Source organism: Arachis hypogaea, chromosome 12 (genome assembly GCF_003086295.3).
Source record: "Arachis hypogaea cultivar Tifrunner chromosome 12, arahy.Tifrunner.gnm2.J5K5, whole genome shotgun sequence".
NCBI lineage: Eukaryota > Viridiplantae > Streptophyta > Magnoliopsida > Fabales > Fabaceae > Arachis > Arachis hypogaea.
Window position 1 is genome coordinate 8503274 of NC_092047.1, and position 14933 is coordinate 8518206.

At 35.7% G+C, this 14933-nt stretch overlaps 2 protein-coding genes across 2 annotated transcripts; both read left to right on the plus strand.

Annotated features, from left to right (window-relative positions):
• Positions 1–10072: 10072 nt before the first annotated feature.
• On the plus strand, positions 10073–11479 carry LOC112729613 (uncharacterized). The gene has a single exon (XM_025779782.1). The coding sequence runs from the start codon at positions 10073–10075 to the stop codon at positions 11477–11479; it is 1407 nt and encodes a 468-aa protein (XP_025635567.1).
• A 1636-nt stretch (positions 11480–13115) lies between these two features.
• Positions 13116–14242, plus strand: LOC112729614 (E3 ubiquitin-protein ligase RSL1-like). Its single transcript, XM_025779783.1, has 2 exons — positions 13116–13588; positions 14194–14242. The coding sequence occupies exons 1-2, from the start codon at positions 13116–13118 to the stop codon at positions 14240–14242; spliced, it is 522 nt and encodes a 173-aa protein (XP_025635568.1).
• The last annotated feature ends 691 nt before the right edge of the window (positions 14243–14933 follow it).

The window sequence follows — 14933 nt, forward strand, 5'->3', positions numbered from 1 at the left end:
TGATTAATTACGGTTCTATTCTTTAAATTTGAACTCAACTCATGTTTCTCATTTTTTTTGAAACAAAAGAAGCTCAACACAGTAAAGTGGAGCAAAGGATTCTAATAACAAGTGTTACATAGAATTAAATAAATCCTGTCAACTGCCAAAAGGATCTCTATCGGTCCATTCTTTGTAGCTTAGAAACGTCCTCCTTATTATAATCTCAACACCTGCTTCCTTATGATTAAAGATCCTAGCATTACGTTCCACCCAGATATTCCAGATCACTGTGAAAAACCCAATCAGCCACTTTTTCTGCTCTTGTTTTTGCTTATGCCTACCAGTCCAACTCTCAAACAGTTCCCTAATGGTACCAGGAATAGCCCACGCCTCACCAAAACTCCTCAACCAACTGCACCACACCTGCCATGTTAGATCACATAGAAGGAATAAATGTTTGACCGATTCTATCTCCTTCTTACACAGAACACATATATTATCATTGGGAATAATAACGCCTAGCCTACTCAATCTTTCCTTGGTATTCACTCGACCAACCAGCACAAACCATCCAAACAGCTCAATTCTCGAAGGTACCACACCTCGCCAGACTGAACTTGTAAAGCTGTAGCTTGTGATCTCATCTGACAGAGTCTCTGATTGAAGAACCTGCATAACAGATCTGGTAGAAAACACCCCTTTACTATCAAACCTCCACACCACATGATCCTCTGCACCATCTGCCAACTTCATCGGCCTTAGCCTCTCATGAAACTGGCGGAGAAGTTCCATCTCCCATTGGAACAGTTGCCTTCGCCACTGGAAATTCCAAATCCACTCGAGCCTATCCCAAAACCCACAATCCCCTATCATAGTTCCTTGTTGGTTTGAAATAGCATAGAGTCTTGGAAAAGCCACTTTCAGGGGTCCACCTTGCAGCCAGTTATCCTCCCAAAACAGAATCCTCTTTCCGTTACCTACCTCCATCACCATGCCAGTAAGCATTTTGTCTTTTATTCTCTGCTCTATGATGTTTAATTGGCAAATATCTTTCCAAGGCCCTCCTTTAACCGGTAACTGCTGATTTACGAGCATTATCTCAGGGTTCAAGTTGTTACACGAGCATACAATCTTCTTCCACAATGGGCACTCCTCCGTTGAAAACCTCCACCACCACTTAAATAGGAGCGCTGTGTTTCGAAGCAATGCATCCCCAATCCCCAGGCCCCCAGCTTTTTTCGGTGCCTGAACCAGCTCCCACTTAACTAACGGGATACCCTCATTACCATCCCCCTTACACCACATAAATCTTCTTTGCAATGATATCAGCTTATCCGCAACCGCCTTTGGCATCTTGTACAGACTAAGGTAATATATCGGAAGGCTATTTAGCACTGATTTTATGAGCACGAGCTTACCCGCTTTGTTTAAGACCTTTGCTTTCCACAGACTGAGTTTCTCTTCCACCTTATCTATTATCGGTTTCTAAGTCTTCACCAAACGCGGATTTGCCCCCAAGAAAATTCCGAGATACCTTACTGGTAATACCGCTTGCTGACACCCCAGCAGACCACACGCATGATCTATCCAATCCTGCTCACAATTCACCGCTATCAGACTTGACTTATCAAAATTAATACTCAACCCCGACATCAACTCAAAACACTGCAACAGTCTCTTATAATTCACAATTGTCTCTGTTACCAGGGGACAAAACAATATCGTATCATCAGCAAATTGTAAATGCGACAATGCGATATGCTCTCCTCCAACCAGCAGCGGATCAATGCGGCTATTCCTGACAGCTTCGCCCAGCATCCGATGCAACACATCAACTACTAGCACAAACAGAAATGGAGAGAGAGGATCCCCTTGTCGTAGGCCTCGCTCCATATTAAACGGCTTGGATGGCGACCCATTTACTAGTATCGACATAGTGGCCGTAGTAAGACACTCCTTCACCCAATTCCTCCAACGCTGTCCAAATCCCATTTTCTCTAACACTATATCCACGAAGCTCTATCTGACTCTATCATAAGCTTTATGAAAATCCAGCTTAATAATTGCCGCTTTCTTTCTTCGTGACTTCAGCCAATGGACTGTCTCACAAGCGATGAGAGCACCGTCATGAATCTTTCTGCCTTTCACAAATGCAGTCTGAGTCTCACCCACCAAGCCTAGCATAACCGATCTCATTCTTCTCACCAGCACCTTCGAAACCACTTTATACACACAACCCACCAAGCTAATCGGTCGGAAATCCTTGATCTCTTTAGCCCCCACAAACTTTGGGGCAGCGTCACCCAAGTTAAATTTACATCTGTAGGTAACTTAGCCCTTTCAAAAAAGTCCATCACTGCCTCAGTGAACTCCTGACCAATCTCTTCCCAGCATTTCTTTATAAAATTCATATTGTACCCATCACTCCTTGGGGCCTTAGAAGATTCACAATCCCATACTGCCTCTCTGATCTCCTCCACAGAAGGTAGAACCTCCAAAGCGTCTGCCTCATCCCTACCAATTTTCTTTAACAACCCATCCCGAACACCAATCCTAGGAGCAAACTCCTGTCGATACAACTCCTTGTAGAATCCCCGTATTGCATGCTTTATCCTGACCTGATTCCTTACCAGCCTCCCATGGATCATCAGAGCATCAATCCTGTTATTCTGCCTTCTAGCTGAGGCAATGTTGTGAAAATATCGGGTATTCCTGTCCATATCCCTAGCATGTTTGGACCGAGACAACTGCTTCCAATGGATTTCCTTCCTAGCGTACCACTTTCCGCAAAATCTCACCAACGCCTTCCGTCTAGCCTCTGTTGTACCGTCATAGATCCCATCACTAACCTGATCATCCAGCTTCCTAATCTCATCTTCAAACTTCATAAGCCTATTATCCATATCACCAAAATTATCCTTGTGCCATTGCCTCAAAGGTGTTGTCAAGGCCTTCAGTTTACCAAGGAACGGAGTACCTCCCAACTTTCGCCATTCATTTTTTACCGTCCTTAGAAAACCCTCATGAGTAAACCAAGAATCCAAGCTCCTGAACGGTCGAGGACCCTCTCTTACCATTGTATCCTCCACAATCAACGGGCAATGATCAGACAAGCCCCTTGGACCACCTCTCAGCCTAATGTCGGGGAATTCTTCCACCCATTCAATATTAACCAGCACCCTATCTATTCTGCTACAAGACTGACCCCTGAACCATGTGTACTTCCTATCAGTAAGGGGTAAATCTACTAGTTGCATGTCTTGAACCCAACTTTTAAACTCTTCCGCTGATACCGACAAACTCATCTCTCCTTTGCGATCCTCAACTTGTAAAATCTCATTAAAGTCCCCCAACAAACAGAACGGAACCTGGCACAATCCTGCTATATAACTTAATTCCTCCCACACCAACCGCTTTTCTTCCCTCCCATGTGCCCCATACACCAAACAATAGGCACACTTAAAATTATTCTTTGTTAACACACCTTCAATGCACAACCACCTCTCTCCCTTATAACAACTACTTTGTTTAAACATCATATCATCCCACATCAACAAAAGTCCACCGGCTGCTCCAACAGATCCCACAAACTCCCAGCCTACAGTACTATTTCCCCAAATCCTTGCAACATCATATTTCGAAATAGCCTCCCTTTTTGTTTCAATCAAGCCTGACATGTTCACATTGTATTTTTTCTTTAATGTTTTTAACATGCTCAGTTTTCCATCTCCCCCCAATCCCCTAACATTCCAACAGCTCACAATCATTTAATCAAATTATTACTCACCTTACATTTGTTCTTTGGACGACTCCTTCTTGCCTTTTCTTTTTGTTTCGCCAGTTTTCGCTTCTCCGCTATTTTTGCATTCTCAGCTTGCAATATACTCATAAGATCCACTTCGTCATCATATAACACAGTGGCAGATTCCACCGCCAGAGCCCATGTAACTTCAGCTTCCTTGAGTTGTGCTTCCTTAGAAATAACTCATGTTTCTCATTACAGCTAGCATAATCTTATATTTCATAATTTGAACTTGACTAATTAACCGTATAGTATCTAATTAGTACTATCTTTTTTATTTAAATTAATTTTAATTTGCAAATTAATTTAGTTTTATTTTATTATATTTTGATTTATTTTTTAAATTTCTTATTTTGTAGGTGTGGCCATCACTTCTACTAGAAATTTTAATATTTTTCAACAATTTAGATTGCAGGTGGCAGATTAACTATTTTCATTAGTTAAAATTTGTTGTATAGCTGTAATGCATGTTAATTTTGTTGTTAATTATGTTCGTTTTAAGTACTTATATGTTATCTAACTAAGATCCAACAAACAACTTAATTAATTTTTTTTAAAAATAACTTAAATAATAAATATTTATATTAAAAATAATTTGTAAATAAATTATTTTGTATTTAATTTTTTAATTTTAAAATTATTTATTTAAAAAGAAATAATAAAAAAATTAATAATTTTTTTTAAACTTTTTTATAAACAATTAAATAATTTTTTAAAAATTTATACTTTATCTTTTTATAAGAATAATTTTCTAAAATAAATTATTTACATTTTAATTTTATCAAATTATAACATTTTAAGATTATATATGCAAATATAATTTTTATATTATTATAAAAATCACAATAAAAAATTAGCGGATTAGGTTCACACATAAACCGCAAACATAATAAAAAAGAAATCGCCACACACCTCCAGCGATTTCTTTACAAATTACAAAAATGCATAAACCGCAACTAGGTATGGAGTCTCCAACCATCCCGTTCTTATGAGACAAATATTATATTTTTATTAAATTATACTTGTTTATTTAATTTATTTGATTGATACGGTATTTTAAAAATTTATAACGATATTTGTAACTAATTAAAAAATATATTTATATTCAAATATTTTTTTAATTGATAATAATATGTTTTATCTTTTTGAACTGTTTTTATTTTTTATGAAACAATGTATTCATAATCATCCTTTAAAAATGAATTAGAAAATACGGTTGAGTATTAATATATCTAATTTTTTTGTGTTATCTAAATCTAAATCTTTTTATCTTTATTTGAATTTTAGAATGGTAGAATCTATCTTATATCTTAGATAATAAACATGATTATGGATGTGTGTATATATATAACATAACAATCACTCAAGTGAATTATTTTCTTTCTTAGTTTAGTTCTTGTATAGGCATTCTCTCTTCTTCAATTCTTGAATCACTTTTTGTTCCTCACGATATTCCTCATCTGCAACAGAGGAGTGAGGTGACTACTCCACAAATCTGAGTTGATTTTTTTAATTCCAATTTTTTGCATCAAGGTCAAGAATGGCATTAAGTATTGACGGCAATAATCACAATATTAATAATGAAGATCCAAAAGTTAAAATGATGAAACTACAGAAGAATGGCATAGAGCTACCCTTTTGTGGAATATGCTGTGATTTCAAGCCATCCTGGGAGATGTTTGAGACTCTAAAATGTGGCCATAATTTTTGTAGGTTTTGCATGCATGAATACGTTGCTTCATGTCTCAGGAGCAATATTATGATTGTGCCTTGTCCTGATTCAAAATGCAAGGTTAAATATGGACCTGAACACTTTTGTTCTCTTCTTCCATTTGAAGTGCTCAAGAGATGGCAGAAAGTGATCAAAGATTGTAACACTCCAATTTTGGATAAACAATTAGACAAGAACCCTATTCATGTTGCTGATGATGAAGAGAATAACGATGTCAAAGAAGATGCTATAGTAGTGATTGAATCGGATGATGATGATGTTGATTATGAAAATATAGTCGACAAAAAAAAAGAAGAAAAATAAAAAACGTGGTAGGAATGTTTATTAAAATTTGTATAGGCTATGGTCAATTTTCAAAAAGATATTCTGAATTTAGCTTTTTTACTTCATATGTGAGTTATGAATTTTATGGATTTTTTTTTTAAGCTTATAGTTTTTCATTTGTATAGGGTATGGTCTCTTTTATTTGAAGGCATGGTGGAATGAAATGTGGTGAGTTTATGAGTTTGAATAAAAATGAAAGAGAGAAGGAAGATCTTATGGTGATGAATCTTGCAAAGGCTAAGAGATGGAGAAGGTGTTCTAAATGCAGAATCTATGTTGAAAAGAATGAGGGATTTCACACATTTCTTGCAGGTTTGGTTAATTTATTTCTAATGAACAATTAGTCTTTTTTTTTTTTTGCACAATCTTATAATATTAATGTTTCTCTTTTCTCTGATTATAACTCTGTTTCTTTTAATTATACTTATGTTCACAATTTATTAATTGATCGTTCCTTAATGAAAAATCATGGTTCTGTTTCTCAGCTCATGTTTCTTGTACCATCATAATTTTATCTTTATAATTTAAACTTGACTAATTATCAATATAATATCATTTCTAATGAACAATTAGATAAAGGATGTTCATAATGTGAACTTGCTTGATTGTAATAACAGCATAGTCTTATTATCTTATGGATTAGAGATTTAATTAATTAGGAAAATGCTCTTTTTTGGCACAAATTTTTAATGTTAATAATTTTTTTTTCGGTTCTGTTTCTTTTAATTATGTTTATGTTCGTAATTTGTTGATTAAGCGCTTTAGTCAAGCTTGCTTCGGATGGTGATGGTTCTATCACACACTTAAGAGGATTACTTGTCACCCTTACGTGTTGTGTAGCTTCAGCAACATCATTTATCAAACTCCAAGCTTCTCCTTCCGTCTTGTTCTTTGAAAGGGAACCGCCACTAGAAGCGGTGAGCAATCTTCTATCTTCCGTACAAAGACCTCCGGTGACGTAACTAATGAGCAAGTGAGTGTTCAATCTATGGTGTGGACAAGATTCCAATAGCCTCTTGAACCGAGTCCAATACTCATACAAACTCTCTTGGTCCTTTTGCATTATACCCGATATCTCCTTCCGGATGTAGTCGGTCTTCTCCGGTGGGAAGAATTTATCAAGAAACTCTCTTCTCAAGAAATCCCAATTGGTCACAATCTCATCCGGTTGTGAATAAAACCATGTCTTCGCTTGCCCTTCAAGAGAGAAAGGGAAGGCAAAAACCATAATAGCCACCTCATCGGCTCCATGCCTTCGAGCCGTAGAACAAGCAACTTGAAAATCCTTTAGATGTCGGATGGGGTCTTGACCCGGCAACCCATGATACTTAGAAAGTAGATTTATCAAGCTATTCTTCAACTCAAAGTTTGGATCAAGGTTAGGATACCTTGCTCATGCAAAGTGATCCGTCATGGCTCCGCCATGTATGGCTCAGCTGTAGGATGCAAAGATGTATTAGTAGTGTCAACAGAAGAATAGGAAGTAACGGACTCCAAGTCGCTCTCGGCACCGTCTAGTGATTCGGTATGTTCCTCAAAAGAGGCCGAAGTACTAGCCGTATAATCCAACCGCCGTCTAGCTTGCCGAGTGTGTAACAAAGTTCTTTCAATCTCAGGGTCAAACTCGGCTAAGCTAGAATTCGGTTGAGACCGAGTCATCAAACTTGAGAGTCATAGCACAAATACAAAAGAAATCTAAACTATAGCTAAATATTGAAAGCAAGTAAACTATCTACAATATTCACATATTCACAACCAATATCAAGGCATATGTTGCAACCATTCTCCGGCAACGACGCCAAAAATTTGATGAGCCCGTGGACTATGTCGATATGGAATTTCTTAATAAAGTCCCGTTGCAAGTATAGCTCTACCCAACAACAATCCTCGAGTATCAAATTTAGAAAGGAAATTTGGTTGTCACAAGTTCAACCCCAATAAAAGTAACCGAAGTATTTAAACCTCGGGTCGTCTCACAAGGAATGGGCAAACATGTGCTTCAACATTGGTTAGAAATTCGGGGTTGCAAGTCATGAGCAAGAAGTTAAATTAGGAATCTTAATGAGCAAGCATTCTGGAAATGCAAGAAACTAATTCAATTGAATAAAGCAAGATGTAAATAATTCCAAACTAACAAAGTAACATCCAATGTGATTCTATTCTAAACTAAACAAGTAACTATAACTAAGACAAAACAATCAAGATTTTTGGGTTTTCAAATATGAATGATAAAAGCAACTCTTGGCTAAGCATGGGAATTGAGATCGCCATCCTTATCTCCATATCAAATATTGACAATTGTGAGGTGCCAACCCACTAAGTCTACTTCTCAAAAGCCTTAAGTACGTATTGTCTACTCCTAGGCTTGAAGTACGTCAAGTAGGTTTGATCACATCAACCCATAAGTCCCAACCTATCTACTAATTAGATTAGTGGTGGGTTAGTGTCAATGGGTATCAAATTGATCACCAAGGGCTCTCAAATCACCAATTCAATGAGACCCAATAACTCAAGGTCACTCAATTCCCTTAGCTTATGCCAAGAGTAAAGAAAACTACTCCATAATTAAAGGAAACAATTCATCAAACACATGGTAAGAATTAACAAAAGACATATTCAAATTGTAACTAAATTGAAATTAACAAGTACCCACTAACAATTATCAACATACAATCACTCAAACAACACAATTAATCATAAAAATCATCAATGTAACATTAACAAGTCAAGATTCACAACATTCATGAAATGGGTATAAAATGACAATTGACAAGAAATCATAAAACTAACACAAGATCTAAGCAAAATTATACTAAGGAATTCAAATTAAGCAATTAAAACTAGTAATTAACAAGATCCAATTCAGAATCCAACAAGGGAAGATCAATTCAAAGCTAGATCTAGAGAGGAACAAAGGTCTCTCTCTCTAGAAGAACAAAGAACCAAAAACTAGCTAAAAATTATGTCTAAGTGTATGAATGATCCCCCCTTTCCCCCTAGCATCCTTGGGTCTTTTTCATGCAGAACCAGCTTGAAATTGGGCCTCTTGAGCCTCAGAAATCGCCAGGCACGATTTCCTTTAATGAGGTCACGTGCAGCTTGTCGCGCGTGTGCGCCACGTACGCGTGCGCGCCAAGTGCGCGTGCGCGTCGGTGGGCTTTTTGGCCGGTTCAACCGGGTTAACCGGAAATTAGTCACCTAGTCGGTCCGGTCCACCAACAGAATTGCCCTGCAAAAAATGGTTTAAAAACCGGCCGAACCGGTGAACCAGGCGAATCGGGCCGGTTCCTGCAGGTACCGGTTTTCTCTCCTGATAATGAAACAACGCCGTTTTGCTTTTAAAAAAGGGTGAAAAATGCGTGTTGAATTGATGAATTCAGCCAGCCACTTTACCATACCCTAATCCCTAATCTGCTAATCCAAGAACACTCCCACTCCCTGTCGAAGGACAACCGACCTGAATCGAAACCGACGCCGGAGCTAGGGCCACTCACCGTCGCGGGTCACTCACCGTCGCGGGCCACTCACCGTCGCGGGCCACTCACTGTCGCTGGTCACTCACCGTCGCGGGTCACTCAACGTCGCGGGTCACTCACCATCGCGGGTAAGTTCTGGGTTTCTAGCATTGTTTTCATTTTTTGTTCTAGCCTTGTGTTCTTCAGACTTCAGTTCTTCCGTTCTTCTTTTTTTTTGTTTTTTATATGATTAATCAAATGTGAAAAAATTTGTTGTATGTTGAATTTGAGAATAAATTTGATGTATGTTGAATTTGAGAATTCTGCTATGTTCTGTTCTTTAATTTTTTATCTTTTCAATTCTACAATGTTCAATTTTTTATTTCTTCAATTCTGCTCTGTTGAATGTCATATGAATTGTATGAACTATGAACTATGAATTGATATGTTGGTCTGGATTCTAGGTTGGTGGCATTCTGAATTTAGATGGAACAGTCACAAAATGATCAACAACAACAACATAATACTGGACAAGAATCTCAGACAGCTTCCTCTCGAGGAAAATATGACCCGGCTTGGGAATATTTCACTGTGAAATATGATAAAAATCATAAGGCACAATATACGTGTATCTTTTGTTTGAATACTTATAATGGAGGGGGATATATAGGATGAAATATCATCTTGCAAAAATTTCTGGACAAATCAAAGTATGTAGCAAAGTAACTGAAGAAGTTGAACTTCAATTCAAAAGGATTCTGATGGGAAAAAAATAAGATGGAGAAAAGAAAATTTGAGGAGGAGGCTTATGGTGGGGAAGCACCTGCACAAGAGGCTGAATCGCCTAACCCTATACAAGCTGTTGTTCCTACAACAACGGGAGACAAAGGAAAGAGAAGAGCTGTAGTAGCTACACAAATTGGAAGTTACTTTAAAGAAAGAACTACTCCAGGATCTCAACCAACTTTGAAAAGTGTTTTGGCTAGTAAAGAAATTGTGCACAAGGCTAAGCTGGGACTTGCCAAATGGATTGTTGATGCACGTATTCCTTTTATTGCAATTCAATCACCTTACTTTCAACCTGCATTGGATGGTGTTGCTGCAATTGGACCTGGTTTTAAGGGACCGTCATATGATGAAATGAGAGTTCATTTGCTGGCTGATCTTAAGAGAGAGTGTCAGTTGCTGGTTGAAAAGTATAGTAGCTCATGGAAAAGCACCAGTTGTACACTGATGGTAGATGGATGGACTGATCAAAGGCAACAAACTTTAATTAACTTTCTAGTTTATTGTCCTGCTGGTATGTCATTTGTTAAGACTGTTGATGCTTCTGATGTGATAAAAACTGCCAATGCATTGTTTAATTTGTTTGCTGATGTTATTGAGTGGGTTGGGCCTAGTAACATTGTGCATGTGGTCACTGATAATGCTGCTAATTATGTATCTGCTGGAAAACTTATTCATGAAAAATACCCAAATATATTTTGGTCTCCTTGTGCTGCTCATTGTATCAATCTTATTTTGAAAGATATTGCAAGTATTCCCCATATAGCTGACCTTACTTCCCGTGCTTCAAAAGTGACTGTGTTTGTCTACAATCATATGATCTTATTGTCTTGGCTTAGAAAAAGAAAAAGCTGGACAGAAATTGTTCGACTAGGAATCACACGTTTTGCCACTGTTTTCATTACTTTGAAAAGTATATATGATCACAAGGAAGATTTGCAGTCATTGATGGTAGACGAATATTTTACTTCTCATAAGTTATCCAAAATTGCTAATGGAAAGATTGTTAGCTCAATTGTCTTGGACAGTAAGTTTTGGCAAGACTGTCTTACCACTGTGAAAATTGTTGGTCCTCTTATTAAGTTGTTGAGACTTGTTGATGCTGATGAAAAATCCTCTTTGGGAATCGTGTATGAAGGCATGCAAAGAGCAAAAAATGCTATCAAGACCATGTTCAGAAATCGGAAAGCTACTTATACGCCATACACGAGTATCTTGAAAATGAGGTGGGATAAGCATTTGAAGTGTGATCTCCATGCGGCAGCGTACTTTTTAAATCTGGGCATTTTCTACAGTGAGGGTTTTGTTGAGAAGGCAAATGTTTTGAGATCTTTACTTGATTTGCTTGATGTTAAAACACTTTGTGATGACTCAGTTGCTGCAATGCAAGAGATATAGCTGTATCGAGATTGTAAAGAAAGTTTTGGGAGGGAAAGTGCTAAGAGAGCAGCATCAAGACTCGAACCTGGTAAGTTATTTGACTTATTTCATATCCAAGTTCAGTTTAATTTCAAAGTTTAATATGTTGGGTGATAATTGATAAACATTAAAAAGTATTTTATTTTTATATCTACGTAGGTGAATGGTGGAGGCTACACGGTGGGAGTGCTCCTAATTTGCAAAAAATGGCAGTCCGTCTTCTTCATCAAACCTCTTCTTCATCTGGATGTGAGAGGAACTGGAGCCTTTTTGAACAAATCCAAAGAGAAGGAACCGATTAGAGCATCAAAGGTTAAGTGACATTATTTATGTCACCTATAACCTACGCCTTCAATCTAGGTTGCATCGAAAGAAGAGGAATTATGATCCAATTGACATTCAAAGCATTGACACAGTAGATTTTTGGGTAATGGCAGATGAGGATGATCTTGAATTTGCTAATGGAGATGTTGATGGCATTGAAAGTTTAATATACACTGATAATGCTATGCCTTCGTATCCTAATGGTGAGTGACATAGCAAACTTTGTTTCCTTCCATAAAAGGTGAAGACATGAAAGTTGAAGTGGATATGCCTGATGTTGTAATTGAATCCTCAAATACTTCTTTAGATGGTATTTCTGAAGATGCTGGCTTTGGATTACCTGTTTATGATGGAGATATCGGAACACTTAATGATGATTATGACTTCTAATGAGTAGTGTCTCTGTTTAGTTGAAGTATTGCTTGTTGAATATTGTTTCTTTTGGTTGCAAAACATTGTGTTTGTCGTTTGTCATTTATGTACATTTTGAATATTGTCATTTGAAGTTGTTTATGACCTTTTAATGATAAATTATGTATTGTTCATTTTGTGAAATTGTTAAATTTTGAATCTTATTAGTTTAAAAATTATTGAATTTAACTTTTTAAAATTATGTATTGAATTTTTTATAATTTCACTCTATATTTAATTAAATCGATTCAACCACGGTTGAACCATTGAACCATTGAACCAGTCACTTGATCGGTTCGATGACCGGTCTGGTTCTCGCAACCTTGCTCAAGATCAATATGTCCAGATTTTGAAAAAGTTAGAGACTTAAATATATTTTTATATCATTAGAAATTTAAAAGTCCGCAAACCAAAAAATCAATGATCGATTTATCCTTTTCTCTTATATTTAAATATTTTCTCCTTTAAATTGATAGTATTATCTATTTTATCTTTTTGAATTAGTTTTTATTTTTTAAATAAAAAAAAAAACTTAACGGAAACAATGTATCCATAACTAACCTTTAAAAATCAGATAGAAAACATGGTTGACTATTAATATATCTAATTTTTTTTGTGTTATCAGAATTTAAGTCTAAATCTTTCTTGTCTTCATTTAAATTTTAGGAACTGGCAGAATCTATCTTTAGTTAAGAGTAATGTTACACATTTAAGTTTTTTTTTTTTATAAAACAAGTTCAATCAACTTAAACAATAAAACTTGAAATAATGCTAGTCATAATTAACTGATTTTTGTTATGTTAGACTAATTTAATTAGACTTGATTAATAAAAACCATAGTTATCTTCATGATCTTCAAGTAGTCTTGTGTGCTATTTGCATGGATTCAAAACCATTCCAAGAGATTTTCATCAACCAAAACTGTAATCACTCATTCTGTGATGAATGCATTGCAAAATATGTAGCTGCAAAGATTCAAGAGAATATATCAAATGTGAAGTGTCCTGAACCAAAATGCAGAGAAATATTGGAGCCTCAGAATTGCATGTCAATAATTCCAAAGGAGGTGTTTGAAAGATGGGAGAATGCACTTTGTGAGAATCTTGTTCTTGCAACATCAAAGAAATTCTATTGCTCTTTCAAGGATTGTTCAACAATGTTGGTGAATGATGATGGGAATGAAGTTGTGACTTGTTCTGAGTATCCAAATTGTCATAGATTGTTCTGTGCACAGTGTAAAATTGCATGGCATGGTGGAATGGAATGTGGTGAGTTTATGGGTTTGAATGAAAATGAAAGAGAGAAGGAAGATCTTATGGTGATGAATCTTGCAAAGGATAAGAGATGGAGAAGGTGTTCTAAATGCAGATTCTATGTTAAAAAAAATTAGGGATGTTCACACATTTCTTGCAGGTTTGGTTTATTAATTTCTAATGAACAATTAATCGTTTTTTTTTTTTTTTGCACAATTTTATAATGTTAATGTTACTCTTTTCTCAATTTTATATCTTTTAGTTATGTTTATGTTCAAAATTTGTTGATTGAGCATTCCTAATGAAAAATGATGGCGTTTGTTTTAAGAATAAGTGTAGGAAGTTAATTTTTTTAGTTAGTTAATGTTAATTATTTTATATGGTTAAATTATGTTTTAAACATTTTTTTAGAATTTATTCTTTAGTATTAGGATATAAGTTTTATAATTTATGATTTAGTCTAAAAAAATAAAATTTAAAATTAATATATAATTCATAAAAAAAATGGCTATTCTTTAGATTTGAACTTAGCTCATGTTTGTTATAACATCATAATCTTATATTTTATACTTTGAACTTGACTAATTAACAATATAGTATCTAATTAGTACTATATTTTTTATTTGAATTAACTTTAATTTGCAAATTACTCTAATTTTATTTTATTATATTTTGATATAATTTTTTTAATTTCTTGTTTTGTAGGTGTGGCCATCGCTTCTGCTATGCTTGTGGAAAGCCATGGAATCAGTAATTCAGTACCATGGTTGTACATAAATAGATATCACTAGGAATTTTAATATTTTTCAATAACTTAAATTGCAAGTGGCAGATTTACTATTTTCATTAGTTAAAATTTGTTGTATAGTTATAATGCATACTAATTTTGTTGTTAATTATGTTCGTTTTAAGTACTTATGTTTTCTGCTAATGAATTTTAGTTCAAATAACATAATTTCTTCATATTCATTAAGAAGTTGTGGGTTCGAGTCTTCCTATCTTTAGTTAAAAAAAAAGTACTTATGTTAACAAGGCACAGAGCAGCAGCATGTTAAGCCCAACATCTCCGTCAAGAAGGAGATTCCTCACCATGATGATATGCCTTCTGTCAACAAAGTTTATGTAATTAATTAATTAACATAGTTTTTTCCCATTTAATTAAGATAATTAATTATGTGGTAATAATAATTATGTGTTAATTATATGATCTCATACGGTTCACATTAATGCAACAACAGCAACAAGAACAAATAGATGATGAGGTTGTTGAAGGAAAAGTAATAGGGGGGAGGGGAAGCCAGACAGTTGCTTGATTCAGGTATCAAATTCTTCTTCTGATGAAAGAACACGATCCAGCACACCTCACGCCCAAGTTGGAATCAGGAATAATAGCAATGGAAAGAACGAGAGGGAAGACAGTCCAGATTCACAATCACAAGCTTGGG

Coding starts and splice junctions, on each gene's coding strand:
- LOC112729614 (XM_025779783.1), top strand. CDS start 13,116: ATGGATTCAAAACCATTCCAAGAGATTTTCATCAACCAAAACTGTAAT. Junction 13,589..14,193: donor AAGGATAAGAGATGGAGAAG/GTGTTCTAAATG, acceptor CTTGTTTTGTAG/GTGTGGCCATCGCTTCTGCT.
- LOC112729613 (XM_025779782.1), top strand. CDS start 10,073: ATGGAGAAAAGAAAATTTGAGGAGGAGGCTTATGGTGGGGAAGCACCT.